Here is a 25,852-nt window from a genome sequence, read left to right on the forward strand (position 1 = left end):
TATGTCCTAATTTAGAGATGGGGCCATCGTACAGTGACAGAGCACCTGCTTGGCATGTAGAAAGTCCCAGGTTCAACCCCTGGCAGCCTCTCCAGGTAAGGCTGGAAAAGACTCCTTTCTTTATTTATCTATTTGTTTGTTTGCTATGTATTTGATTTATATACCGCCCTTCCAAAAAATGGCTCAGGGCAGTTTACAACAGGATCAAAACAATTAAAACCATTTTACAATTAAAACCAAAATTAAAACCAATTAAACACTGAAACAACTAAAAACCCTGGAAAACCAGGGCACCCATTTAAAACAGTTTACAGTAGTTTAAAAACCCTAGAAGGCCAGGCCAAACAGATAGGTTTTAAGGGCTCTCCTGAAAGACAGTAATGAACTCAAATTACGGATTCCTGCTGGGAGTGCAGAAATTACTCCCGGGGTTGAAATTAAAAGTCATTTCAGGCAAGCTAGACATTAGGAGGAATTTCCTGACTGTAAGAGCGGTTGGCCAGTGGAACAGTCTGCCTCATGCAGAAGTGGGCTCTCCTTTGCAGGAGGCTTTCAAACAGAGGCTGGGTGGCCATTTGTCAGGGATGCTGTGGAAGATTCCTGCGTGGAGCAAGGGGTAGAAGACCTCCAAGGTCCCTCCCACCTTAAAATAGTTGCCACCAGTTTGTTTGGTGGCTACTTGGGGAGGGGCCTTCTCCGCTGCTGCCCCAGAGCTTTGGAACACGCTTCCTGCTGAAATAAGAGCCTCCCCATCTCTGACAACTTTTTAAAAGTCTTTAAAGACGCACGTATTCACCCAGGCTTTTAATTTAAAATATTGTTTTAACATTGTTTTAAACTGTTGTTTTAAAATTTAAATTGTTGTAATGCTTTAACTTTTACTGTATCATTTATTTTGTTCTAACCACTGTTTTAAGTTTTTTGTTGTCATTTATTTTAACTAATGTTTTAACTTTTTGTTAAAGTTTGGGTTGTAAACCGCCCAGAGATGTGAGTTTGGGCGGTATAGAAATGTGTTAAATAAATTTTAAAAAGAAATACGATTCTGTTAATTAACTTCCAGAGAAGCCAAGCTCCTGAGAAAGCAAACAGCACTCTGCACATGCCCAGAAGCAGTTTAGAGACATACTAGCTGTCAAAAATCATGTGCTTTTGTGTACAAATAAAGCCACGTGCTTCTGGTGACATTACCGGAAGCCACGTGCTTGCTGACTTCACCAGAAGCTGTCAGAAGCAGGCCTACGTCAACGAAAATGGTCTCAACCAGGCCTACACCCTCATCCCAGAAGTTCTGCCCCCCTCCCCACCCCTCCAACCCACCCCAGAATATACCTGGGCATGCCCTGAAGGTGGGCATGTGACCCCTTCTATGAACACGCCCCTCCACCCAGGACCAATAAGAACAGGTTTTACACTAGGACTCCACTGCGACCTGTGAGTCGGTCTTTGCCACTGGCCCCCTTGAATAGTACACCTGGGAAAGTCAAGTCTGTGTTTGGTTGGTTCTCTGAAAGCTGTGGTTATAGCTCTCAAGGAGTTCAGGCAAGACATCGATACACCTGAAAGTGTAGTGAGCGTTTTCAGAGTTCTATTAGCCTGTTCCACCGCTCCTGCTTTGACATCACTGTTTGTGACAAAGTGGTGAATCCCATGCTCCTTTAACAGGCCACCCACTGGCTTATTTAAAAACGCACCTCCTCTGTCAGTCTGGAGCTTGCCAGACTTCCAGCCTTCTTTGAAAAAAGCTTTAAAAGCCATGACCACTTCCCTAGCTCTTTTAGCTTTTAGAGGTACACCCCAAGCACATTTAGATATGATATCCACCACAGTCAAAATGTACAGGCTCATGACTTCTAAATCTGCCTCCCTTGTGCATCCACCCCTGAAACTACAGTCTTGCTTCTTTTAAAATGAATCCTCACAGGCGTGTGCAGAGTGTAAGCGTCCTGCTCTGAAAGCCAGCCCTCAACTTGCCTTTTACTCAGCGCTTTTTACTGTGCTGCCTGGCTTCTTGAAATCTTTATTTATTTTTTATTTATTAATTACACTTTTATACTGCCCCAAACTCGTGTCTCTGGGCGGTTCACAATGATAAAATGGTTAAAAACACATAAAAACAATTAAAAACTAAAAATTTAAAAAATCAATCACAGAATTAAAAACCCTATACATTATCAAGAAGCTGAAAAAGCCTGAGTAAAAAGATGGGTATATATATATATATATATATATATATATATATATATATATATATACACACACACATACAGTGGTCCCTCTACTTACGAAATTAATCCGTTCCGAATGCACATTTGTAAGTCGAAAAGTTCATAAGTCGAAAAGCGGTTTCCCATAGGAATGCATTGGGAACGGATTAATGCGTTCCGGAGCCTAGAAAAAAGACCCAGACCCCCAGTAAGGCTTGCAAACTGCACAGGAACATTTCTTTTCAAGAATAAACAGGCAGTAAACAGGCAGGCAAGTCAAGGAAACCGCATGTAAAATTTGTAAGTCGAGGAAACCGCATCTAAAACCGGATCTAAAACTGCCGTTTGTAACTCGAAAAATACTTATGTCGAGTAGTTTGTAAGTCGAGGGACCACTGTGTGTGTGTGTGTGTGTGTGTGTGTGTGTGTGTATATATATATATATATATATATATATATATATATATATATATATATAGCAGATTTACACCCCCGAAGCTACCCACTCTCCTCGAGGGGGCGGGTTTAATATATTTTCATTAGGATTTTCTCATGTGCTGCCATGGTGGCATAGGGACATAGGAAGCTGCCATATACTGAGTCAGACCCTTGGTCTATCTAGCTCAGTATTGTCTTCACAGACTGGCAGCGGCTTCTCCAAGGTTGCAGGCAGGAATCTCTCTCAGCCCTATCTTGGAGATGCTGCCAGGGAGGGAACTTGGAACCTTCTGCTCTTCCCAGAGAGGCTTCATCCCCTGAGGGAAATATCTTGCAGTGCTCACACATCAAATCTCCCATTCAGATGCAACCACGGCAGACTCTGCTTAGCTATGGGGACAAGTCATGCTTGCTACCACAAGACCAGCTCTCCTCCGTTTTAACACAGGGATGAACAGACGTATTTAAAACAAAATTATTTTATTGATCACCATCAGTGCAAGTACATGAGATGCAGGATACGTTGATATCCCTGAGGTGCATGTCCCAGAGGCACGGACCTACACAAAAGAGGGCAATGTTTTAATGCTTCAGGCTAAAAACAAACCAACAAACAAAGCAAACAAATTACACATCAGGCTTACCAGCTTGTCCAGCTCCTCAACTGGGATTTGCTCTTCAGGTTTTGTAAGCACGCCACCATCCACGGCTTCCTCCTCCTCCTCCCCACTTTCAGATGATGAAGTAACGCACACAGCCCTGCAGTAAGAGGATCTTGGATTGCCAGGCAATCACACGATGACTAGGGGTGTGCCTGAACCAGTTTGGCGCCTCAGGATGGAAGCCCCAAACTGGTTGGGGCAGGTGCACCCAAGTCAGTCTGATGGGATGGGGATCGATTCCTTTCAAAAGGAGGAAGGCAAGCGCTTACCTGCTCCTCAGCAGCCCCAAGCTCATCCGAGACTGGCATTAGCATGCAAAAGGCTGTGTGCATCAGCCTGCGCATGGCGTCGGCACGCATGCCGCACGTAGGTTCCTTGGAACAAGGAAGCAGCCACGCACAGTCTTTTGCACACCAGCGCCAGTCCTAGATGAGCAATGGGGTGGCAGAGAAGCAGGTAAGCACCTGCATTTCCTGCTTTTTAAAGGAACCAGCTCCCGCCACACCTACGGCTGCCCAGCCGGCTTGTGCACATCCCTAATGATGACCATTCTCCACTAGATGTGCAGCACTTCTAGTGGCACGGAAAATCCCAGGGCCTGCTTGCCAAAAAGGAGTGGCAGACAGCCACACCCATCCTCAGCAAAGTCCCCGTCTGAATTGTGCAACAGAAGTCATCACACTAATAATTGTGAGGCCTCTTCTTCACCCATTTTTTCCTTACGCATCTTTCGTTTCACAGGAGCTTCTGTTTCAGAATCTGATGAACTCATGCCTCAGCTTTTTGGGAAAGTAGCTGGATGCTCACCAGCTTCAGTTTACACAGCAGGAGCAGAAGTGGAGTTACAGCGCCCACAATGTATGTATGTATGTATGTATGTATTCGATTTCTATACCGCCCTTCCAAAAATGGCTCAGGGCAGTTTACACAGAGAAATAACAAATAAATAAGATGGATCCCTGTCCCCAAAGGGCTCACAGGCTAAAAAGAAACATAAGATAGACACCAGCAACAGTCACTGGAGGTACCGTGCTGAGGGTGGATAGGACTAGAATTGCATTCTAGTTCATCATACTGGTTCGCTGGGAAGGTTGTTTCTAGATCCGGAACCCAGCCCACAGTAAAAAGAGCCATCTGGTGAGATTTTTTAGGCCTGCTGGAGGGTAGGACAGGCTTTTTGGTGTCATATCCCCATCGTCCACTGCGTTCGTCAGGGGAGGCCAGCCTGTGGCTACCTTCAAGTCGTTTGGTGGCCACTCAGGGACGGGCCTTCTCAGTTTTCGCTCCAAGACTTTGGAATGCGCTTCCTGCTGATATAAGACTCTCCCCATCTCTAGCAGTTTTTAAAAGATCCTTGAAGATTCATTTTTTTAACCAGGCCTTTTAGCTTTTGTAATTTTAAATTTTGTAAACTGTTCTCATTTTAGGCAGCTTTTTGGTGTTTTTAATTGATTTTAATGTTTTATTTATTTGTATTGTTTTATTATTGCAAACTACCCTGAGACTTTGGTTTGGGGCGGTATAAAAAGCCATTAAATAAATAAAATAAATAATAAACAAAATATACACGGCCTGACTTTCCCAGGCTTAATGTTCAAGGGTGCCGATGGCAAAGATAGGCCCACAGGCCTCAGCAGAGTCCTAGCGTCCTCCATGGTCTCTGCAGAACTGTAAAATGGCCTCCTCTAAACACTCTGCCTCAGGGCCTGTACTTCAGACGATGAAGTTGCACAAAATGGCCGCTGGTCCATTATCACACCTGCGCCGTCAAGCCTTTCTGGGTTCCAAAACCTGCTTCCATTGGTCCTGGGTGGAGGGGCGTGTTCATAGAGGGGGTCACGTGCCCACCTTCAGGGCATGCCCAGGTATATTCTGGGGTGGGTTGGAGGCGTCAGGGTGGGGGGGAAGAACTTCCGGGATGAGGGTGTAGGCCTGGTTCAGACCATTTCCTTTGATGTAGGCCTGCTTCTGACAGCTTCTGGTGAAGTCAGCAAGCACATGGCTTCCAGTGACATCCCCAAAAGCATGTGGCTTTAGTTGTACACAAAAGCACATGGTATTTGACAGCTAGAATGTCTCTAAACTACTCCCAGAGACTCCCTTTGCTTCACATTCTCCAGCTGAAGCTAAACCCTATTGGGGGCTAATCTGTGGAGAGGGTGAAAATACATTCTGTGCATGCTCAGAGGTTTCTGTGTGTCTTTACCAAAAGGCTCAGTGCATAGGGACACCTGCCAGAGGAAGCAGCATTAAAGCAGGCTCTGTGTGGTTGCCAGACAATATTCACCAACCTTTTAGTTTTGTCTTTCCCAGAATTTTAAAATATTCCTGGTTTTTGAAAGGATACAAGCCTCAGTACTGACAGTTATTTGTTTCTGTGTCTGGTATGATCTTGAGCAACCTGATGTCCGTCTCCATGGTGTCTGTCTCCATTCAACTCGGAGCCTTTTGTTGGCATTTTCAAAGGGCAGGAGGTCTATTTTGCTAACAAGGTAAACCTGGCAAGGTTGTGTAAGACAAAGAAGGGCTGGATTCTGTTGCAAAGGCACACAGGCAAGATGTTTTTCAGAAAACCTCTGATCATGTTTTCTTTTGTTTTTAAAAGCACCATTGTTTGGGTGCAAGGATACCCATGCAAGACTTTGCACAAGTCATCTGTAAGCAGGGCATGGTAGCAGTGGGGCAGAAGAGAAGTGATCCTATGCATACTATGTAAAGCATCACATGCATCTTTGTTGCTAAACAATTAGTTAATTAATGACTGGAACAACCTCCTTTTTCATTGATCTCCTAGACACACACGGTTACAACACTACAATTGCTAAATACACACTTCAAATCAGATGCGCCCCGTAGGCAAGGGGTGTGTGTGTGTGTAATTCAGCATCAGATGTTTGCAGGCACCCACCTGAGGGTCAAGCTGAAGGGCAGGCCAGGGCGGTGTTTATCCCATGTGGCTCCTGGATTGCTGAGAACACGTACAATTGCTTTGAGAAACCAAGTTTTCAGCCTCAGACTGTGGAGAAAAGCATGAAAATATATGGAAGGAGAATGGCCAGGATTACCCAGAGTCGCTTCTAGTATCCCCACCCACTACTTCCCACCAGTGTTACCTCTAAGGTGTGTGTGTGTGCACGCACACACTCACACATTTTTTGATATCTGCTCTGTTGATTTTGGATCCCGTTCAAGTTTAATCAAGAAGGTCCCAGTCTGAATATACATGCACACACACACTGCCTTGATACTGCTGCCAGAAGAAAACTCATTCCGCACACAGTTGAAAAAAATGAGAGAGAACACTGCATCACACCCAGTCCTTCCAATCTTTACATTTTCCTTTGCCTCATCAGAAACCCCTTCAGATTCTTTGCAAATCCAAAAGCAGAAGAGATCCCAGCAAAGAGGCCACGATACCCAACAACGTAGAAGCATGCACAATGTCCTTTCAGCACAATGTTTGGAAGTTGTTTTGACACCCACAGCCTCTAGTCATGCAGAATCTCTTCTTGGTGCAGGAGTATGCAAGATTTTCATCTGGCCCAACAAATAGCCCAGTGTAATTCGAAAGCTCACACACCACTAGGAGGAAGAGTTCCATGTAACTTGGAACACACCACTAAGATGAAGCACCCTGTGTAACTTAGAAGCTCACAGATGACTAGGATGAAGCGCCCTGTGTAACTTGGAAGGTCACACACCAGTAGGATGAAGAGCCTCATGTAACCTGGAAGATCACACACCACTAGGATGAAGAGTCCTGTGAAACCCAGAAGCTTTCACACTACTAGGATGAAGAGCCCCATGTAGCCTGGAAGCTTCTACGCCACTAGGATGAAGAACTCGGTGGGAGATCATACACTGATGAAGAGCGCTGTGTAACTTGAAAGCACACCCATGCCTACATCAACAGAAACCATGCCTTTTATCTTTTAGATATGATGCTGATTCTTTTTAAAAATCTTTTCTCATCTGGGACCAAAGCAAGCCAAAAATTGACTTTACACCATGCAGAGAAACACAGAGACACACAGAAACACACACACAATGTACTCCAGGAGAGCAATCTGCATTGACTGGGAAATGCATGAAACTAATTGCCATGTGGAAGAGGTCTGGCCCCTCCAGTTTTGCTGAACTCCAAGGATCGTTTTCTGGTGGCTTTTTAATTTCACTGGGCGCTGGGCACCAGGGCTCCCTGACACCCATCCTGCCTGGCTTGGGTGGTTAGAGGAGCGGTGACTGTCGCCCCCCACAACTGACAGCCAGGGGAGCAGCAGCTGCTGTGCTGATTCATCTGGCCCCCAGCCATCTGCAGGGTGGCCAAGGAAGACGTCCAGGGCGACACCCTACGCCCAATGCAAAGCGTGGCCTGGACGGAGCAGAGAGGGACCCCCATGCTGGCCTGGCACGGCAGGGATTCTATGCCAGTCCAGGCATCCCATACCAGCCCAGAGGTCGTGCCCACCCTGCAGTGGGGGGGGGCGGAAACTTTGTTCCCACTGCCCCCAAGAACAATGCCCTCCCTCCTGCCAATGGCCGTGTCTCAGTGAGAGAGAGCATCCCCCTTTGTATGCAGAAGGTCCCAGGTTCAGCCCCTGGCAGCTTCTCCAGGTAGGGCCGGGAAAGACCCCTTTCTGAAAACTTGGAGAGGCGCTGCCAGTCAGAGTAGCCAATGCTGAGCCAGCCGGGCCGAGGGTCAGACTCAAAAAGAAGCTGCTCCAAATGTCCGCCAGGAGCACCCATAGCTCAGTGACAAGGCATCACCTGGTTAGCACGGAGACAGTCCCAGGTCTAGCCCCTGGCAGCATCTCCAGGTAGGGCTGGGAAAGCCTCTTGCCTGAAATCTTGGAGGGCCGCTGCCAGTCCGAGTAACCAGTGCTGAGCTAGATGGAAGAAGCGCCTGACTCGGTAGAAGGCAGCTTCCTAGGTCCCTGATGGGGATCCCTGGCTTGCGGAGAGGCAAGAGGCAGAGACTTACCTTGGCAGAGGGCGCAGCAGCAGCAGTAGCAGGGCGGTGGCTGGCAGACTCAGCACCATCCAGCTGTTGCGCGGAGCCTCGCCCGGCTGCTGCCGGCTCTCTCAGCCCCCAGCGTCTCCGTCTCCATCTCCGCCGCCGCCGCCGCCTTGATCCTGCAGAGGAGGGCCCGCTGGGGACCAGCCAGGCAGGTGCGCTGCAGGCTGAGGGGTTTGAATTCCACCCGGCGCTCCGGATTGGCTCCAGAGTTGCCAGGGGGCGTGGCGCCCAAGCGGAGGGCGGACTGGAGGAGCTAGGCACGGCGGGGGCAGGCTGCCTGGGCGGTGGGGTGGTCGCCTCGCCATCGCCTGCGGAGCGCGGCTGGCAAGTCCAGCGCTTGCGGCCCGGGACCCCGCTGCTGCTGCGAGCGCTCATGGGGCGTCTTCAAAAGCCTCCCTCGTTTTCCTTCTCCCCGTTCGTTGCCAGCAAAATGCCAGAGGATCTGGCATCACTTCGAATCCTTTTTACAAAGTCTGTGATTTTTTAAAAAAATATTATTAATATTTTTATAAATAATAAATTTGCTGTTAACAGTTGGGTAACTGGTATATCTCACTTGTCAGCATTTAGACTGTTTCCTTCCCGCCCGCCCCCAATACCCAATGGAATGGTAAAGAGGATTTCTTAGCAATTTGATCCAACTTTAATGGACGCCTTGTATTGTGAAGAAATATATAGCTTTAAAATAAGGGGGTGGGAATTTTACATATTATGTTAGCTATTAAGGTTTATCCTTTTCCTTTCTTCTTCTTCTTCTGATATTTTTGATTTTACTGTTATTTCATGTTGGAGTGCCATATTGAAATAAAAGAGGGAAAGGGAGGAAGTAATATTTTTTCAGACAGGGTGACCCATATAAACAGCTAACATTAAGACAAAAAAAAAAAGACAGAAAAAGTTCCTTTTTTGGCATAATAAAATATTTCCCTCTCTCAAATTTATATAGTTTATAACTATGCATCACATTCCTCAAAGCCATTTTAAAATTTTAAAAGGACAAAAAGCTATAGTCACAGAAGCACTCTAACCACTATTTTATACAAAAATATATTTCACAATGCGTACAATTTCAAAGTACAATTTCCAGATTCATCTGGAACTTTTCATAGGCACCCCTCTTAAAACAAGCAATTTCTTCACAAGTTCCCCCAAAATCTGAAATCCACAGTTCTACCACAAGAGTGTCTTTAAGTTTCCATTTTGGTCATCTAAGGTGCTTATTTTTAAAAAATTCTGTAACGTTTATTTTCTGATCTTACATGGCATGGCATGGAGAGACAGTCTTGTGGTAGCAAGCATGATTTGTCCCCTTTGCTAGCTAAGCAGGGCCTGTCCTGCTGTTCATTTGGATGGGAGACTACTTGTGAGCAGGGTTGACAAAGCGGGGGGGGGGCGGGACCCAGTACTAATTACCGGCGCCTGGCAGACCGGAAGGGGGCTCGGGGCCCGACTATGTTGCATATGTTTTTGTCTTGCCTCCTGCCGCCACGCCACGCCGCCGCCACGGAACCAAACCACTGATCTTTAAAATAATTCTAGCTGCCATGTGCGTAGCCAGGAGGTGAGCCAAGCACCCCCGTGGCAGCGGCGGGCAGAGAGGGAGCAGTCGCTGAGCCTGACCCTCCGGTCCAGCTCCCCTTGAAAACTGCAGGGCTGTCCAGCGCGCCTGCACAATTTGAATCTAGCTTCGGCGCTCTATTCAAACTGCACAGGTGCGCTGGAGCGCCTTGCAGTTCTCAAGGGGCGCTGGACCAGAAGGTCAGGCTAAGCGGTCGCTCCCTCTCCGCCCGCCCCCACTGCTACTGGGGGGGGGGCTCGGCTCACCCCCACCCCTGGCCACACACATAGTGGCTTTAAAATAATTTTAAAGATCAGTGGTTCCGGCAGGCAGCGGTGGGAGGGCTTGCAGCGAGGGCCCAAAATTTTTTTTCACCAGGGCCCGAACTCACTCTTGGTGGCCCTGCACGTGAGCACTGCCAGATATTCCCCTGAGGGGATGGAGCCGCTCTGGGAAGACCAGAGGGTTCCAGGTTCCCTCCCTGGCAGCATCGCCAAGATAGGGCTGAGAGAGATTCTTGCCTGCAGCCTTGGTGAAGCCACTGCCTGTCTGTGAAGACAATACTGAGCTAGATAGACCAATGGTCTGACTCCGTATATGGCAACTTCCTATGTTCCTATGATAGTTATCTGCTTATCTGTTTGGCCGCAGGGGGCATCTTTCTGCCCTTCTGGGGCGCGAATATCCATCGTGTGCGGCAACTGCCTCATCTCGCCTCATGGAAGGGCCACCCCCACATGTGGATGACTGCACATGCTCACAGATATGTACGTGTGTGAACTGTACACAGAAGTGGCATTCAAACCTTCAACACACGTGCAAGCTGCATACAGCGTATACAGGTACAGATTTGTATGCACATAGTTACTGTATTCACACGTTACCTAGAACTCAGGTACGACAGTATCCACTTCCTATCTGTCCCCTGCGTTTGACAGGTTCTGTGCTCAGGTTCACTTTTAAAGTGAAGGCATATAACACCAATTCTAAAAGAACTGCACTGGTTGCCTATAGGTTTCTGAACGAAATACAAAGTGCTAGTTATTACCTATAAAGCCCTTAACAGCTTAAGTCCAGGGTATTTCAGAGAGCGCCTTCTCTGTCGTGAACCCTGCCGCCTATTGAGAGTTCCGGTTACAGTTGCCACAAACTCGTTTGTTGGCAACTCGGGACCGGGCCTTTTCTGTGGCTGCCCTGGGGCTTTGGAATGCACTCCCTGCTGAAATAAGAGCATCTCCGTCTCTGTTTACTTTTAGGAAGACCCTAAAGCCGTACCTGTTTTCCCAGGCCTTCAACTGAGACTCAGTTTTTTAAATTTTAATGTGTTATCCATGTGTTTTTATCTATTATGATTTTATCTTTTTATGCATTTTACATGTGTTGTGTTTTATGTTTTAATTCTGTACACCGCTTAGAGATTTTTATACTAGCTGGTATATAAATTCAATAAATAAGTAAATAAATAAACATGCTACGATTAACATAAATAAACATGCTATGATTCTATGATTCCTTATAAGTTTGCATTTAAAAAAAATTACAGGCACAGGCTGGGCAATGTCATGTTGATTTTGTGTTCTTCATTGCCTTGTTTCTTAGGCATTTAAGAAAACATTGCTATTATTATTATATTATGGATGTTAGTGATTGAGGCTGTTCTCATGAGCCTAGCCTGGGCTGCGTTGCTCGTGTGGACTGCTCGGATCCATGCAAATCCCTGCACTGCCTAACCCCACTTTGTAGCCTGGCTCTTAGCCAAGGTTAAGGCCCTCGCACCCTTAACCCGGCTGCCAGGATCGTGTGTCTGCTCGGGTGGCTTGCAACCCAAGCAGACACCGAGAAGGGCACCTAGAGTGCCCGTCTCCAGGGGAATCCCCCAGTGTATCGCGTTTGTCACATCGTGTGGTGCACTGAGGGATATCTGGAGGCTAGAAAAACGGGTCCTGGCCTTGAATGATGTGCGTGGCAAGAAACAGTGTGGATTGTCTGGGTATGTGGAGGTGCACTGAAGGTTTTAAAGCAGATCATCTGGAGGAAGGTAGGCAAATCCCTGCCCCCCCACCCACAGACCGCCCTTTCCATCAGTTGTGTGAATACCCTTCTTATGTTTTATAATTCAAAGGGCAGAATCCATCCACGTGTATTCTGCCCCATTTGGAAAACCAAGTATCTTCTGAGAGCTGGTTGAGGAAAAAGTCTTGTAATTTCTAAACATAAGGGGGGTGGGGTGCAGTTTTTGATAAATTAGACATGACTCCCAAACAGAGAGATCCAGAAACTCTCATCATAGACAATTTGTATGTCCAAAAGCACCTAAAAGGTCCTTGGGGCTGCCCCTCCTTTCAGAAATATCCAGAAGGGCCCTGCCTGCTGGCTTTCGCCTATAAATAAATCCCTAGAATGCCTACATGTCTAAGAAGACCTCCAGCATGCCCCCACTCAACTACCCAGGAGCAGAGTCCAAAGTGATGCTGCAGGATGGTTTCCATGGCAACCGCCTCCCAGGCCAAAGGGGCCAGCCAATCAGCTGTGCCTGGGGTTGGGCTGCTGCCAGCCAAAGGAGACCAGGATTGAAGAGAATGCTGTTGAGCAGCAGAGCACGTGCTGCGACTGGCGGCTGGGCATGACACGGTGTCAGGAAAGCCGGATGGCCCTCTCTGGAGAACTGATGTGTCAGACAAAGGAAGCAGAGGCTGCTGGAAGATCATGAATTGCAAAGGAACAGCCAAGTCTGTTGCTTGCAACAAAGGGACAGATAAGAATGCTGGTCATATTAGAGACAAACAGATTTCTTGTGGCCAGGGGTTCCGTAGACCAATCCTGCTCTGGGGACTGCTTCACATGAATTTCCTACACAGAAACGACACCCATGCAGGAAATTGTGATGCTGCTTCAGACTATGATGAAGACATGCAGGCCTCTTGCGTAAAAGCTACACAAAGAATTTACGTAAATTCCGTGAGAGAAACTGTATGCAGAATCCACTGGGATTTTTTAAAAAAGATTCTTCTCCCATAATTTTAGAATTCAGGATCCCTCTCTGACTGAGGTTAATTTGCAGACAGTTCAGAAGTAACAAAAGAAAGTACTTCACACAAAACTTTCAGAATTTTCTGGGTATAGGACGTGGAGGTGACCACTGACTTTCCAAAGGGAGGGATTCAACCAATCCATGAAGAATAGTTTATCCATTGGCTACAGAGCCGTGGTTGCTAAATAGAACCTCTATATTCAGAAGCAGTGTACCTCTAAATGTCAACTGCAGGGGGGGCAGGGCGGAGGGGGGGACAGAGATGGCTGCTGCCTCCATGGCCTGCTGGCAGGCTTTGCATTGGATCATCAGCTTGTCCACTGACGGAAATAGGATGCTAGCCTAGGTGGATTTCCATTGCTCTGATGAAATAATGCTATTTATTTTATTTAAAAGATGCTATCCCATCTTTTAGGCACAAAGGCCACACAAAGCAGCCTGCAACGGTGAGCATGCCACAGTAAAATATTAGTAAACTATGCTCTTGGAAATTAAAAACAGCTCCACAGGAAAACACAAAGATAAAATTCAGCCCCCAATAAAAACTAGCAAATGATAAAACAGTTCACTTTCAACTTAGCCTCATGGAAAAGGAAGGCTTTCACAGCCTTCTTGAAGGTTGCTGAAAAGGGCATTTGATGGATTTCCCCAAGGAGGGATGTTCTTAAAAATGTTTAAATGAATTTGCAAAAACAGCCTTGGACAACAGGTATTATGAAGGCCAATCATCTCATGAGGCAAGATGAAGTGGTAGATATTTGTGATTGTAGTGGGATGGTAAGATCCCCCGCCCTGCTGCCTCACCTGCCTGCCTCTAGTGTTTCCTGTACTCTGCTGCCCTTTCATCATTTCCTGTTCCTCTTTCTTCCCCTTTTCATTACCAGTCCAGCATGAGGTAGGTAGGAGGGTGTGTGCTGGGCAAGGAGAAGGAGGCAGAGGAGGAAGTGGGTCTGGGTGTTCACCCATGTCCCTTGTAACAGGGATTCCCTGATGCTGTTGACTACAATTCCCAGCATCCCTGGCTGCAACGGCCTTTGACTGCAGATTATGGAAGTTCTAGAGAATGACATCTTGGAATCCCTGTCACAGGGGACATTGGTGTTCACATGCATATTTAGTGAAGCAGCAGCGGCTGCTGTCACACTGCCACTACAAACAAAAAAGGAGGCGCAAGAAAGGAAGACAGGTGGCATTTGGTGCCCTGCCTCAGGCACACTGAGGGAAGAGAGCTGGTCTTGTGGTAGCAAGCATGACTTGTCCCCTTAGCTAAGCAGGGTCCACCCTGGTTGCATACAAAAGGGAAACTAGAAGTGTACTGTAAGATCTTCCACTCAGGGGATGGGGCCGCTCTGGGAAGAGCATCTAGGTTCCAAGTTCCCTCCCTGGCAGCATCTCCAAGATAGGGCTGAGAGAGATTCCTGCCTACAACCTTGGAGGAGCTGCTACCAGTCTGTGAAGACAATACTGAGCAAGATGGGCCTATGGTCTGACTCAGTATACAGCAGCTTCCTTTGTTCCTATTTCCTATGTCTTGGGTCACCACTGTGTTTGTTTCTTTGTTTATCATATTTTTATACTGCCCCAAACCTGCGTCTCTGGGCAGTGGTACCTCCATGTGCTGAAAACAGATTGCTGAGAATCAACGGTGGGAGAGGCTTATTCCATCTCTGCATGTGGGCTTCCCAGAGGCAACTCACTCTCTTGTAAACAAGATACTGAACTAGATGGACCTTTGAGCACTATTCAGTCACTACATTTTGCCTGTGTTCAGATGGACACTCGTCCATGTGTTGTGTGGATCTATTTGCATTTATTTAAAAAGGGAACCTCAGTACAGGCCCTCTGAGATGTAAAATACAGAAGCCTGTTTGGACAATTTGTACCGATGTCTGTACACAGGTACATGTTTTTGAGTGAATTACTATACCTGCGTTTGTTCTTAAAATGAGCCTGGATATGGGCCCCCCTGAAATTCAGGATATGGATTGTTCAGTTATTCAGGTGTCAATAATTGTACTTGTGCACAGTGTACACTCATTGTACAAGTGTCAAATATGAACATGTGAAGAGACCTTTGGTCTCATCCTGTTGGGCATTTCCAATTGTCTTATGTTCTTTGCTGGATGAGACCACCATCCATGTCAGGTGCCCCTGCAAAGCTAACAAGGCACCGAAAGTGATGGTTACCCTTTGTCCCCAGCCAGCATCATAGACTGCCACTCAACATGGAGGTTCCATTTCATTGTAATGGCTAATAAGAACTGGCTTGTCGCTTTATACCAGATGGTCCAGTATCTTGTGTCCCACAGTATCTTTGTCCACAGCCAGGATCAGCCAACGCTATCGATTTGTATCGAGTCAACTTTTAGGCAAGCGTGTTTAGGATTTCAGCATTATTTTAACTTCCAGTTGATGCTTCAATTATAATTTCCACTTCCTGGCAGAAATGTCTGCTTTTCTGACTAGTGAATAACAAAGGAATTAAGGCTAATAATGAAAAATGCTCTGAGCATGTGAACGGGACATCAGATCAGCACGTAAAAGGTCCCTTTACCCTCTGCTCTGGCCTTGGAAAGGAGAGAAATTGAATTCCACTCGCCTCCCCATTCTCGGTTGATCCTGCTAATGCTGATTGTTGAAGTCGCAGTTGAGTCCAGCCGGAGGCTCCGCTCCAGGCTACTGGATCCTTTGCAGGCTTTAAGCCAGAGCCTCATGTTCAATTAGTCCCTAATGCAGCTCCTTGCTAACACTGTAAGCCTAGAGGGACTGACTGTGGAAATCCTCACAGGACGATGAAGCTCTTGCTGACTATGAAACCAGGAGGACTAAATGGAACCTCCATGATCAGAAGCAGTCATAAGAACAGCCCTGCTGGATCAGGCCCAAGGCCCGTCTAGTCCAGCCTCCTGTTTCGCACAGTGGCCCACCAGATGCCTCAGGGAAGCCCACAGGCAAGAGGGGAGGGCATGCCATCCATCTTGTTGATAATCGCCTGCAAGTGGTACTCAGAGGTATCCTGCCTTTGAGGTTGGAGGTGGCCCACAGCCATACGACTAGTAGCCATTGATAGACCTCTCCTCCATGAAGTCATCCAAACCCCTCTTAAAGCCATCCAGGTTGTTGGCTGTCACCACATCCTGTGGCAGAGAGTTCCACAAGTGGATCACGTGTTGTGTGAAAAAGTACTTCCGTTTGTTGGTCCTAAATTTCTTGGCAATCAATTCCATGGAGTGACCCCTGGTTCTAGCGTTGTGTGAGAGGGAAAGAGTTTTTCTCTCTCCACTTTCTCCACACCATGCATGATTTTATAGACCTCTATCATGTCTCCCCGCAGTCATCTTTTTTCTAAACAAAAAAGCCCCAGGTGTTGTAATCTTGCCTCATAAGAAATGTGCTCTAGGCCCCTGATCATCTTGGTTGCCTTCTTCTGCACCTTTTCCAATTCTACAATGTCCTTTTTTAGATGTGGTGACCAGAATTGTACGCAGTACTCCAAGTGTGGTTGCACCACAACCCCAAGATCCCTCTCCTGGTCAGTCACCGACAGCTCGGATCCCATCAGCGTATACTTGAAGTTGGAGTTTTTCGTTGCAATGTGCATCACTTTACACTTGCCAACATTGAACCACATTTGCCACTTTGTCGCCCACTCATCCAGTTTGGTGAGATCCTTTCGGAGCTCCTCACAATCCCTTTTGGATTTCACTACCCGGAAGAGTTTGGTATCATCTGCAAATCTGGCCACATCGCTGCTTCTAGATCATTTATGAATAAATTAAAAAGCACCGGTTCTGGTTCAGATCCCTGGGGGACCCCACATCTTCCTTCCCTCCATTGTGAAAACTCTCCATTTATACCTACCCTCTGTTTCCTGTCTTTCAACCAGTTAGCAATCCACACATGTACTTGTCCCCTTATCCCATGACCGCTAGGTTTCCTCAGGAGTCTTTGATGAGGAAGTTTGCCAAAAGCTTTTTGGAAGTCCAGGTAGACTATGTCAACTGGATCACCTTGATCCACAAACTTGCTGACACTCTCAAAGAAGTCCAAAAGGTTGGTGAGGCAAGATTTACCTTTGCGGAAGCCATGCTGGCTCACTCCCAGCAGGGCCTGTTCTTCTAGGTGCTTTACAATTTTACCCTTGACTACCTCCCTGTATCAGCTACTGGAGACCAACAGCAGAGCACTGCCTGTGAGTTTCCCAGTAGGATCAGTATTGGAAAAAGGAAGCAGGATTAGGTCCTTGAGGTGATGAGGGCTCCTATGGAAAATGGTTAGCAGCCATGCTAACAAAACAGAACCTTTCAGAGGTAGTCTACCTCACTCTGAAAATGAGAGCTGTGTGGGGAAGGGCATCATGCCGTCACCCCTGACTTGCAGACTTCCCAAGGATATCTCTCTGGCCACTGTTGAAAACCAGGTGCTGGATTAGATAGAATAGGAATTATACATAGTCAGCTATCTGCCAGCTCCTGAGTCAGACCCTTGGTCGATCTAGATTGGTATTGTCTACTCTTACTGGCAATGGCTCTCCAGGGTTTCAAACAAGAATTTTTCTCAGCACACGCAGGGCATATCTAGTGTGAGGCAGGCAGGGCATGTGCCCTGGGCGCCACTTGAAGGGGGGCACCATTTTTTGAAATGAAAAAATTTTTTTAAATGGCCACCGAAAACAAAATGGCCACCATGCATGCTCTAATGGCCTCTGCGAGGCCCTAGGCCATGCCAGGCTTTCCAGAAGCCATTTGAGCATGCACGGTGACCATTTTGTTTTCAGCGGCCAATTTTTAAAAAATTAAAATTAAAAAATGGCCACTGCACATGTTCAAATGGTCCCTGTGAGGCCCTAGGCCTTGCCAGGCCTTGCAGAGGCCATTTGAGCATGTGTGGCAGCCTCCAAAATGGCCACCACACCAATCTTTGCAGCCCCAAACAGGCTCGAAAATCAGCCTGGGACGGGCTGTGGCGGTGAATTAAGAGGCCAGCGGGGGAGGGCTTTGCAGACCCCCCCCCCACAGCCTCAAGGAAGCCACCCGAAGGGACTACAGGTAAAATAATAATAATTTAATATAATATAAGTCACTGTACACATATTCAGTTTGGCACTATGTACAGAGAATCAGGGCTTGTGAAAACTGAGCTGAAGCTTATGAGCTAGAATTGTATTATTTTGCTCTTACTTTGCTTCTTCTGATAAGTGAGTTAAATGTGATGTCTTAATAATATGGCTATTAATAGTGAGTTTGTCTTTGAATCATTGTGAAATCCTTAGTATTAAGGCCACTGGGAGTTTCTTGCTCTCTTTCTCTCATTTTAACTGTCTTTCTGAAATACCAGAATATATTCCAAGCAGTGACAGTTTACTCTGCATATCTTTTAATTGTTTTCAGAGTATCTGGGAAAAGTCAAATTCTCCATTTATTTTTAAACTTATGTAATAGTGATGCTGCAATGCATAGTAGAGAATTAGACAAGCACTTCTGTTTAGTTTTCCAAGTATACCTCCTCATAGTATTTGGGTATTTCATGAGTCCCAGCATACTGAAATTTGTAGTTTTCCAGCATTTTTTGGTCTGGCTACATCCGCTGCTAAATAGTTTTTGAAATATTAAAAGATTAACGAGCTTGACTTGTATTTTTGAGCTGATATTATGGTAAAGTTATCTGAAAGATGGGTGTCAGATGTTTGGACAGGGGGCGCAATTTCAGTGCTTGCCCTAGGTACTATTTTCCCTAGATGAGCACACGCCTCCCCTTCCTTACTTCTTTCTCCTTCTTTTCCCCTTTGCTAAGCAGGGTCCACCCTAGTTTGCATTTGAATTAGAGACTACATTTGAGCACAGTAAGATATTCCCCTTAAGGGATGGAGCTGCTCTGGGAAGAGCACCCATCTACCTGCTTGTGTGCAGAAGGTTCTAGGTTCCCTCCCTGGCATCTCCAGAATAGGGCTGAGAGAGACTCCTACCTGCAACCTTGGAGAAGCCACTGCCAGTCAGTGTAGACAATACTGAGCGAGATGGACCAATGGTCTGGCTCAGTATATGGCAGCTCCCTATGTCTCTATGGCCCTGCCTTCCTTGCATATCTAATCTATTGATCTATCCCTATTATAGCAACAAACATTCATAAATCAAAATGACTGAATCAGCATCCCCTTAAATCTCCACCTTTCCAATTAAAACTGGTCCCCACCTATTAATAAGTGAAATGTTTCTCTGCTGATGAATCCGCCAATTAAACCCATTAACACGTCTGCAGTCCTTCAAGTTCCCAGGCATTGGCGTCTTCAAGGTACCCTTGGAGACCAATTTGATCTTCCGGGTTCAGTGATACCTCTTTGGCAGTCGACCAAACCCTACCCAACTTCCCTGGGGTGTGTGTGTGTGGAATCCTCTCCACCCCGCAACCAATACCTGTCCAGGTTAAAACTCTGGGTGGGCGGGCACATTTTTGCAACTACCACACTGCTGTGTGTGCACATCTCTGAAACCAGCAACATGTCATTCCTTTCCCCCAAATAAACACGGCCTATTCTTTCCAAGGGCTCACCTCCTCCCCACTCCACTTTTGTTTAAAGGCCAGCCACTTTGGGAAGAGACGCTGCAGGCCCCCAAAGCAGAAATCCTCCAGGGACTTCTGGGTTGCTGCTGGTATGAAGAGCAGAGAGAGAGAGAGAGAGAGAGAGAGATGCAGCCGCTTGCTTTGCCATGAGTGGTGTTTTAATGAGGGCACAGAAGGGCAAAGTCAGAACAAGAGAAAACTCTCTTGTGATCAGAACACCGGGGAAATGCATTGCGGTTTGCTTTGTGCAGCTGCCTTCCTCCGTCACCCTGCCAAAGGGGACTAATCCAGGGAATCATAGACTGTTAGAGTTGAAAGGGACTACAGAGGTCATCTAGTCCAACCCCCAGCTCAGTACACCCTGAGAGATGTCCAGTCTCGGTTTGAAAACCTCCAGCCAAGGAGAGCCTGCCATGACACAAGGACGGACTGTTCCACTTGCCCAACAGCTCTTACTATCAGGGAATTTCTCCTAATGTCTAGCCTAAATCTGCTTCCTTGTAATTTCAAACCATAAGTTCCAGCCTTACCGGCAGGAGCAACAGGAAACAATTCTCCAGCTGAGGAACCAATGCAGATAAGCACCACCTTCCCTCCCCAGCCCCCACCATCCTATCATGAACTGGTCTTGTGGCAGCAAGCATGACTTGTCCCCTTTGCTAAGCAGGGTCCACCTTGGTTTGCATTTGAATGGGAAGCTACATGTGTCAGCACTGTAAGATATTCCCCTTAGGGGATGGAGCTGCTCTGGGAAGGACAGAAGGTTCCAAGTTCCCTCCCTGGCATTTTCCAGTTAGGGCTGAGAGAGACTCCTGCCTGCAACCTTGGAGAAACCGCTGCCAGTCTGTGTAGACAATATTGAGCTAGAGGGACCAAGGGTCTGACTCGGGATAAGGCAGCTTCCTGTGTGCATGACAGCCCATGTTTATGGTGTCTTTATAATATTGAGTTTCTGTGCAAATATATGTACAAATATATGGGATGATGGGAGTTGTAGTCCAACAACAGCTGACGGGCCGATGTTGTGTAGCCCTGGTCTACATGGACTGGCAGTGGCTCTCTCCAGGGTTTCAGACGGGAGTCTTTTCCAGCAATATCTAGAGACTCTGCTGGGGATTGAATCTGGGGCTTTCTGCATGCAAAGCCTCATCAGCCCCTCACAAAGTACATAGGAGCTGCCTTAAACTGAGCCAGACCCTTGGTCCATCTAGCTCAGAACTGTCTACACTGACTGGCAGGGGCGCTCCCAGGTTTCGGGCAGGAGTCTCTCCCAGTCCTACCTGAGATGCTGCCAGGAGATTGAACCTGGGGCCTTCTGCATGCAAAGCAGATGTCGTACCACAGAGCTACAGACCCCATCCCTGCCATAGGAGAGGAAGCTGGGAAATCAGAGCACTCTCTTATAATCAACAACCAGTTACATTCACTTTCCCAGAGAGCACCATAGGAACATAGGAAGCTGCCGTATACTGAGTCAGACCATTGGTCTATCTAGCTCAGTATTGGCTACACAGACTGGCAGCAGCTTCTCCAAGGTTGCAGGCAAGAATCTCTCTCAGCCCTATCTTGGAGATGCTGCCAGGGAGGGAACTGGGAACCTTCTGCTCTTCCCAAAGCAGCTCCATCCCCTGAGGGGATTATCTGACAGCAGAGTTTCTTAACCTTGGGCCTCCAGATGTTGTTGGACTACTACTCCCATCATCCCCAGACATGGCCTTTATGGTTGAGGATGATGGGAGTTGTAGTCCAACAACATCCGGGGGCCCAAGGTTAAGAAACCCAGTCTTACAGTGTTCACATGTGGTCTCCCATTCAAATGCAACCAGGGTGGGCCCTGCTTAGCTGGGGGACAAGTCATGCTTGCTACCACAAGACCAGCTCTCCTCTCCTGCTCAGCCCTCTACCCCCACAAGCGTCAGCTTTTCTGCTTAGCCACTTGGTGCCAGACTCAGCTCTGGGTGTTTCTGTCCCGGTCTCTCACCCAGCCTGTCTGCCAGCCCTTTTCACTGACCACACAGACGCCTCTGCTGCTGGAGGGGGCAAGGAGGGGGATGAGTCACTCTCTATACCCTCACACTGGCCCTCCAAATCATGAGGAAAAGAAGTAAATGTTACAAGACTGACTTGCCCTCCAGGGTGATCTCAGCCATTAGGAAACATTATGGCCCCTGGCCAGTCATCAGTCTAACAAAAGAGCTGGCCAGTTAACATTCAGGGCTGCAGACAAAGAGTTTTATTTTTTATTATTTTTTTATATTTTACATTTATATAGTGGATTATAGGGGAGAGAAGGTTGTGCTGTTACCAATAAATTATGCTGTGAATTGACATTGAGTGCATCTCATTTAATTTTATTTATTTTATTTTATTTTATTTTATTTTATTTTATTATTCGATTTTTATACCGCCCTTCCAAAGTGGCTCTGGGCAGTTTACAATTAAAACAAAACCATTACAACCAATAACAGTTAAAACAGAAATATCAACTATGTAAAACATCAATCAACAATTAAAACTTCATTTAAAAAACAATAGAACAATCAGAACAATTTTTTAAAAAAACACAACCCCTGAGAACCAGGTTACAGCATTAAAACAATTAAAACTAATTAAAAACCCTGGAAGGCCAGGCCAAAGAGATCGGTTTCAAGGGCTCTCCTGGAGGTCAATGAAGAATTCAGATTGCGGATTTCTGCTGGGAGTGCATTCCACAACCCAGGAGCAGCTACAGAGAAGGCCCGCCTCTTGCCTAGAATCACAGAAAATTAGAGTTGGAAAGGACCTTGGAAGGTCATCTAGTCCAGCTCCTGCTCAGTGCAGGAAATGGATACAGCATCCCTTACAGGTGGCTGTCCGGCTTGAAAACCTCCAGGGAAGGAGAGTCCACCACACACTTCACAAGGCAGACTGTTCCACTGTCCAACTGCTCTTGCAGTCAGGAAACTCCTCCTCATGTCTAACCTGAATCAAAGAATGTTAGTGACAGGAACCTTGGAGGTCTCCTAGTCTAGCCTCTTGATTAAACTGCGACAGCAGACACTTCAGCTTTACATTAAAATGTCATTTTGCATTTAATGTATTACCCGCGTTATGTATTTGAGTCTCACCGTTTGCAATTTATTCTCTCTGTGTAATCCATTTGTTTGACAGATTTGTTGTTTGACAAAGAGAGTTTGAGGAGCATATAGCGAGAAGTGTCAAGAGGGAATGACGAAACTTCTTTAAATACATTGGAAGCAGCAAACCTGCCAGGGAGGCACTTGGGCCCGTAGGCTCACCACTGTGTGAAACAGGATGCTGGACTAGATGGGCCTTGGGCCTGATCCAGCAGGGCTGTTCTTATGTCCCTATGTCCTTCTTCAAGACCAGCAAGCAACTGCCTCTCCTCAGGAACTCTGTTTCCTCAACACCAGCAAACTCCATTCAATGCATGCCTAAAGGTAAAGTATGCCGTTGAGTCGGTGTCGACTCCTAGTGCCCACAGAGCCCTGTGGCTTTCTTTTGGTAGAATACAGGAGGGTTTACCATTGCCCCCTCCCGTGCAGTATGAGATGATGTCTTTCAGCATCTTCCTGTATCGCTGCTGTACCATATAGTACCAGTGGGGATTCGAACTGGCAACCTTCTGCTTGTTAGTCAAGCATTTCCCCGCAGCACCATTTAAGGTACTTAGGCAATATCCATTCAGTGCATGCCTACTTAGAAGTATGCACAATTGGTTTCAATCAGAACTTCTCTCAAATAAGTGTGTACAGAATTGCAGCCTTAATTAAACAGCTGTGCATTATTGTTTCTTGTTTACACAGTCAGACAGGTGTTATTGACTGGTTTGTTTTATCCAGACATCGAGTCCTTCCCAAGGACCTGGGATGGCTGAATTTTATTGTCAATTGTTATAGATATCGTCGCAGAATATAGGCTGTTCCCAGTAAAGCTGCTTTTTGTAATTGGCTGATGGTGATTTCTGTGGCCCCTATGGTGTTGAGGTGCTCCTCAAGGTCTTTTGGGACTGCACCCAGGGTGCCAATTACCACTGGGATTATTTGGGTCTTTTTCTGCCACAGCCTTTCAATTTCAATTTGTAGATCTTTGTATTTGGTGATTTTTTCTATTTCTTTTTCTTCTATTCTGATATCCCCTGGTATTGCTATGTCAATTATTTTAACTTTTTTTCCTTTCTTCTCAACTACAGTTATATCTGGTGTATTGTGTGGCAGATGTTTGTCTGTTTGTAGTCGGAAGTCCCATAATATTTTTACATCTTCATTTTCTTCAACTTTTTCAATTTTATGGTCCCACCAATGTTTGGCTACAGGTAGCTTGTATTTTTTGCAGATGTTCCAGTGTATCATCCCTGCTACCTTGTCATGCCTTTGTTTGTAGTCAGTCTGTGCGATCTTTTTACAACAGCTGATGAGGTGGTCCACTGTTTCATCTGCTTCTTTACAAAGGTGGCACTTGCTGTTTGTTGTGGATTTTTCGACTTTGGCTCTTATTGCATTTGTTCTTAGTGCCTGTTCTTGTGCAGCCAGTATTAAACCCTCTGTTTCTTTCTTCAAGTAACCATTCTTAAGCCATTGCCAGGTCTTGGTGATGTCTGATTTTCCACTTATATTGTGCAAATATTGACCATGCAGGGGCTTCTTTTTCCATTGTTCTGCTCGGTTCTTGACTTGTTCTTTCTTGTAGGCCTGCTTTGTTTCATTGGTGTTGAATAGTTTTATGTTATTGACCATTTGAAGTGCATCTTCTTCACTGTCCTTGATATATTCTTCAAGGCCTCTTTTCTCCTCCTCCACTGTTTGATGGACTTGCAGCATTCCTCTTCCACCTGACCTGTGAGGGAGGTATAGCCTCTGCACTCACTGGTGATTCCAGTGAGTGTAGAATAGAGAGGAATCCAAAGGGTGGGAGCTGTAGCACGAGCAGGAGGAGCACACTGGCTCATGGCATTCGGGATATTTATAGCCAAATTCATATCCTGGGGGCCAATTCCATTTGACCGTAGTGGTCTAACAAGTGTGCTGGGAGGGACCGGCAAGTTTGCCATTGTTGCTGATCTTTCTTCCTGAGTATACAGTGCAGTGGCAGAGCCAGTCCACCAGTGGCCCGCGGCCAGCCGTGGCAGTGACCCCGCTCACCACACCCCACCCCCACATCTGATGTCAGACTCGGGAGGTGTGGTCTGGCTCCCGAATGGAGCTGCGCGGCTCCGTTCGGGAGTTAGGGCCAGGCCAGCGCTGCATTCACAACACGGCCAGGAGCGGCTCTTCCCTGCCTTAAAGGGAAGCAGCACCAGCCATTTAACTCCCAAACGGGGGCATGTGGCCCCACTCAGGAGCTAAACCAGCACACACACACACACACACACACACACACACACACACACACCCCGCGCACCCCTGATGTCAGACGTGGGGGGAGCGTCTGGGGCTCCGCTCTTGACCCCTGATTGGCGGCGGCCCGGGGTTCTTTGAACCCGTTTGCCCAATGGTGGCTCTGCCCCGGTACAGTGAGGGAATTGCTGAAGAAGGCCAAGGCTTTTGTCATGAAAACGGAGTGCATAGACACGAGAAGGTGGATCTGCATAAACAGAAAAGTCCAGTAATCTAATCAGTACTTTTGATGGGAGCATCCCCCTAGGTTCCTTGCTTGCTCAACCTCCTTTGCGAGGGGGGGATTTTACCTATGCACGCTTTATCTAGGTTTTCCCTGTTGAGCTAATTGGCCCATTAGCTGACTTTATCCTTTTTGTGGAAGGAGGGGAAAGGCCTGAGTTCACCCAGAGTGCTGAGTGGCCTTGACAGAGAGTTAACCTGCTTTAACTTCTGGGGTCTACTTGGAATCAGGGAGAGTGTGTATCTTCTTGTTTAGGAGCCAAATATAGGGGCAACTGGCCCACTGTTGCTAAGTGACCCGTCCCCATGTGTCCAAACATAGGGATCACGATGCTGTGAGGCTCCTGAGCTTATCCAGAGCGTGATCTCCAAGCCTGGAGACTCAAACACAAATGAGGGGCCTTCTGAGAACTGAAAGAAAAGCAGAAAACCGACAGAAAAGACACAGGTTGCTGGTGGTCTGACTCCGTGCCTGCTTTTACATTTCCAGAATGTCTGAGCTTAGAATGCACATGTAGCCCAAGAAGGCAAGTCTGTGTATTTTTATTTCAAGGAAATTGGCCGATCCTATGATTTTTAATTATTTCCCCCTTTACTGCAGTAAATCTGCTAGTAAGAGTTATCTTTATCCATCCATCACACCTCATGAAAGCAGAAGTTACTGTTACAGCATAATAAACCAACAACTTAAAAAAAATGCAGCATGCTCAAGTTGGTTTGTGATAGGCTTGAGCCCGAAACATTTCGGCGGCCATTGAAA

The 25,852-nt window shown here is 46.8% G+C and overlaps 2 protein-coding genes across 4 annotated transcripts in view; both read right to left on the reverse strand.

Moving 5' to 3' along the window:
- CTXN1 (cortexin 1) overlaps positions 1-25,852 on the reverse strand; it is a 74,681-nt gene that overhangs the window by 35,075 nt on the left and 13,754 nt on the right. For 2 of the 3 annotated variants that reach the window (XM_053303411.1, XM_053303412.1), the window contains exons 2-3: positions 8,289-8,797; positions 6,216-6,323 (exon numbers count right to left, since the gene is read on the reverse strand). Coding sequence is in view for 1 of the 3 variants with exons in the window: in XM_053303413.1 (XP_053159388.1) it covers positions 6,252-6,323; positions 8,289-8,699 (483 nt within the window). In the remaining 2 variants the exon portion in view is untranslated. Of the gene's footprint in view, positions 1-3,108; positions 3,206-6,215; positions 6,324-8,288; positions 8,798-25,852 lie in introns of those variants that run through there. The other variant, XM_053303413.1, reaches the window with a different exon arrangement.
- Positions 1-25,852, reverse strand: part of LOC128343776 (heterogeneous nuclear ribonucleoprotein M-like) — a 133,490-nt gene that overhangs the window by 32,198 nt on the left and 75,440 nt on the right. The gene's annotated exons all lie outside the window — the stretch shown is intronic.

Source organism: Hemicordylus capensis, chromosome 2 (assembly GCF_027244095.1).
Source record: "Hemicordylus capensis ecotype Gifberg chromosome 2, rHemCap1.1.pri, whole genome shotgun sequence".
NCBI classification, from domain to species: Eukaryota; Metazoa; Chordata; class Lepidosauria; order Squamata; family Cordylidae; genus Hemicordylus; species Hemicordylus capensis.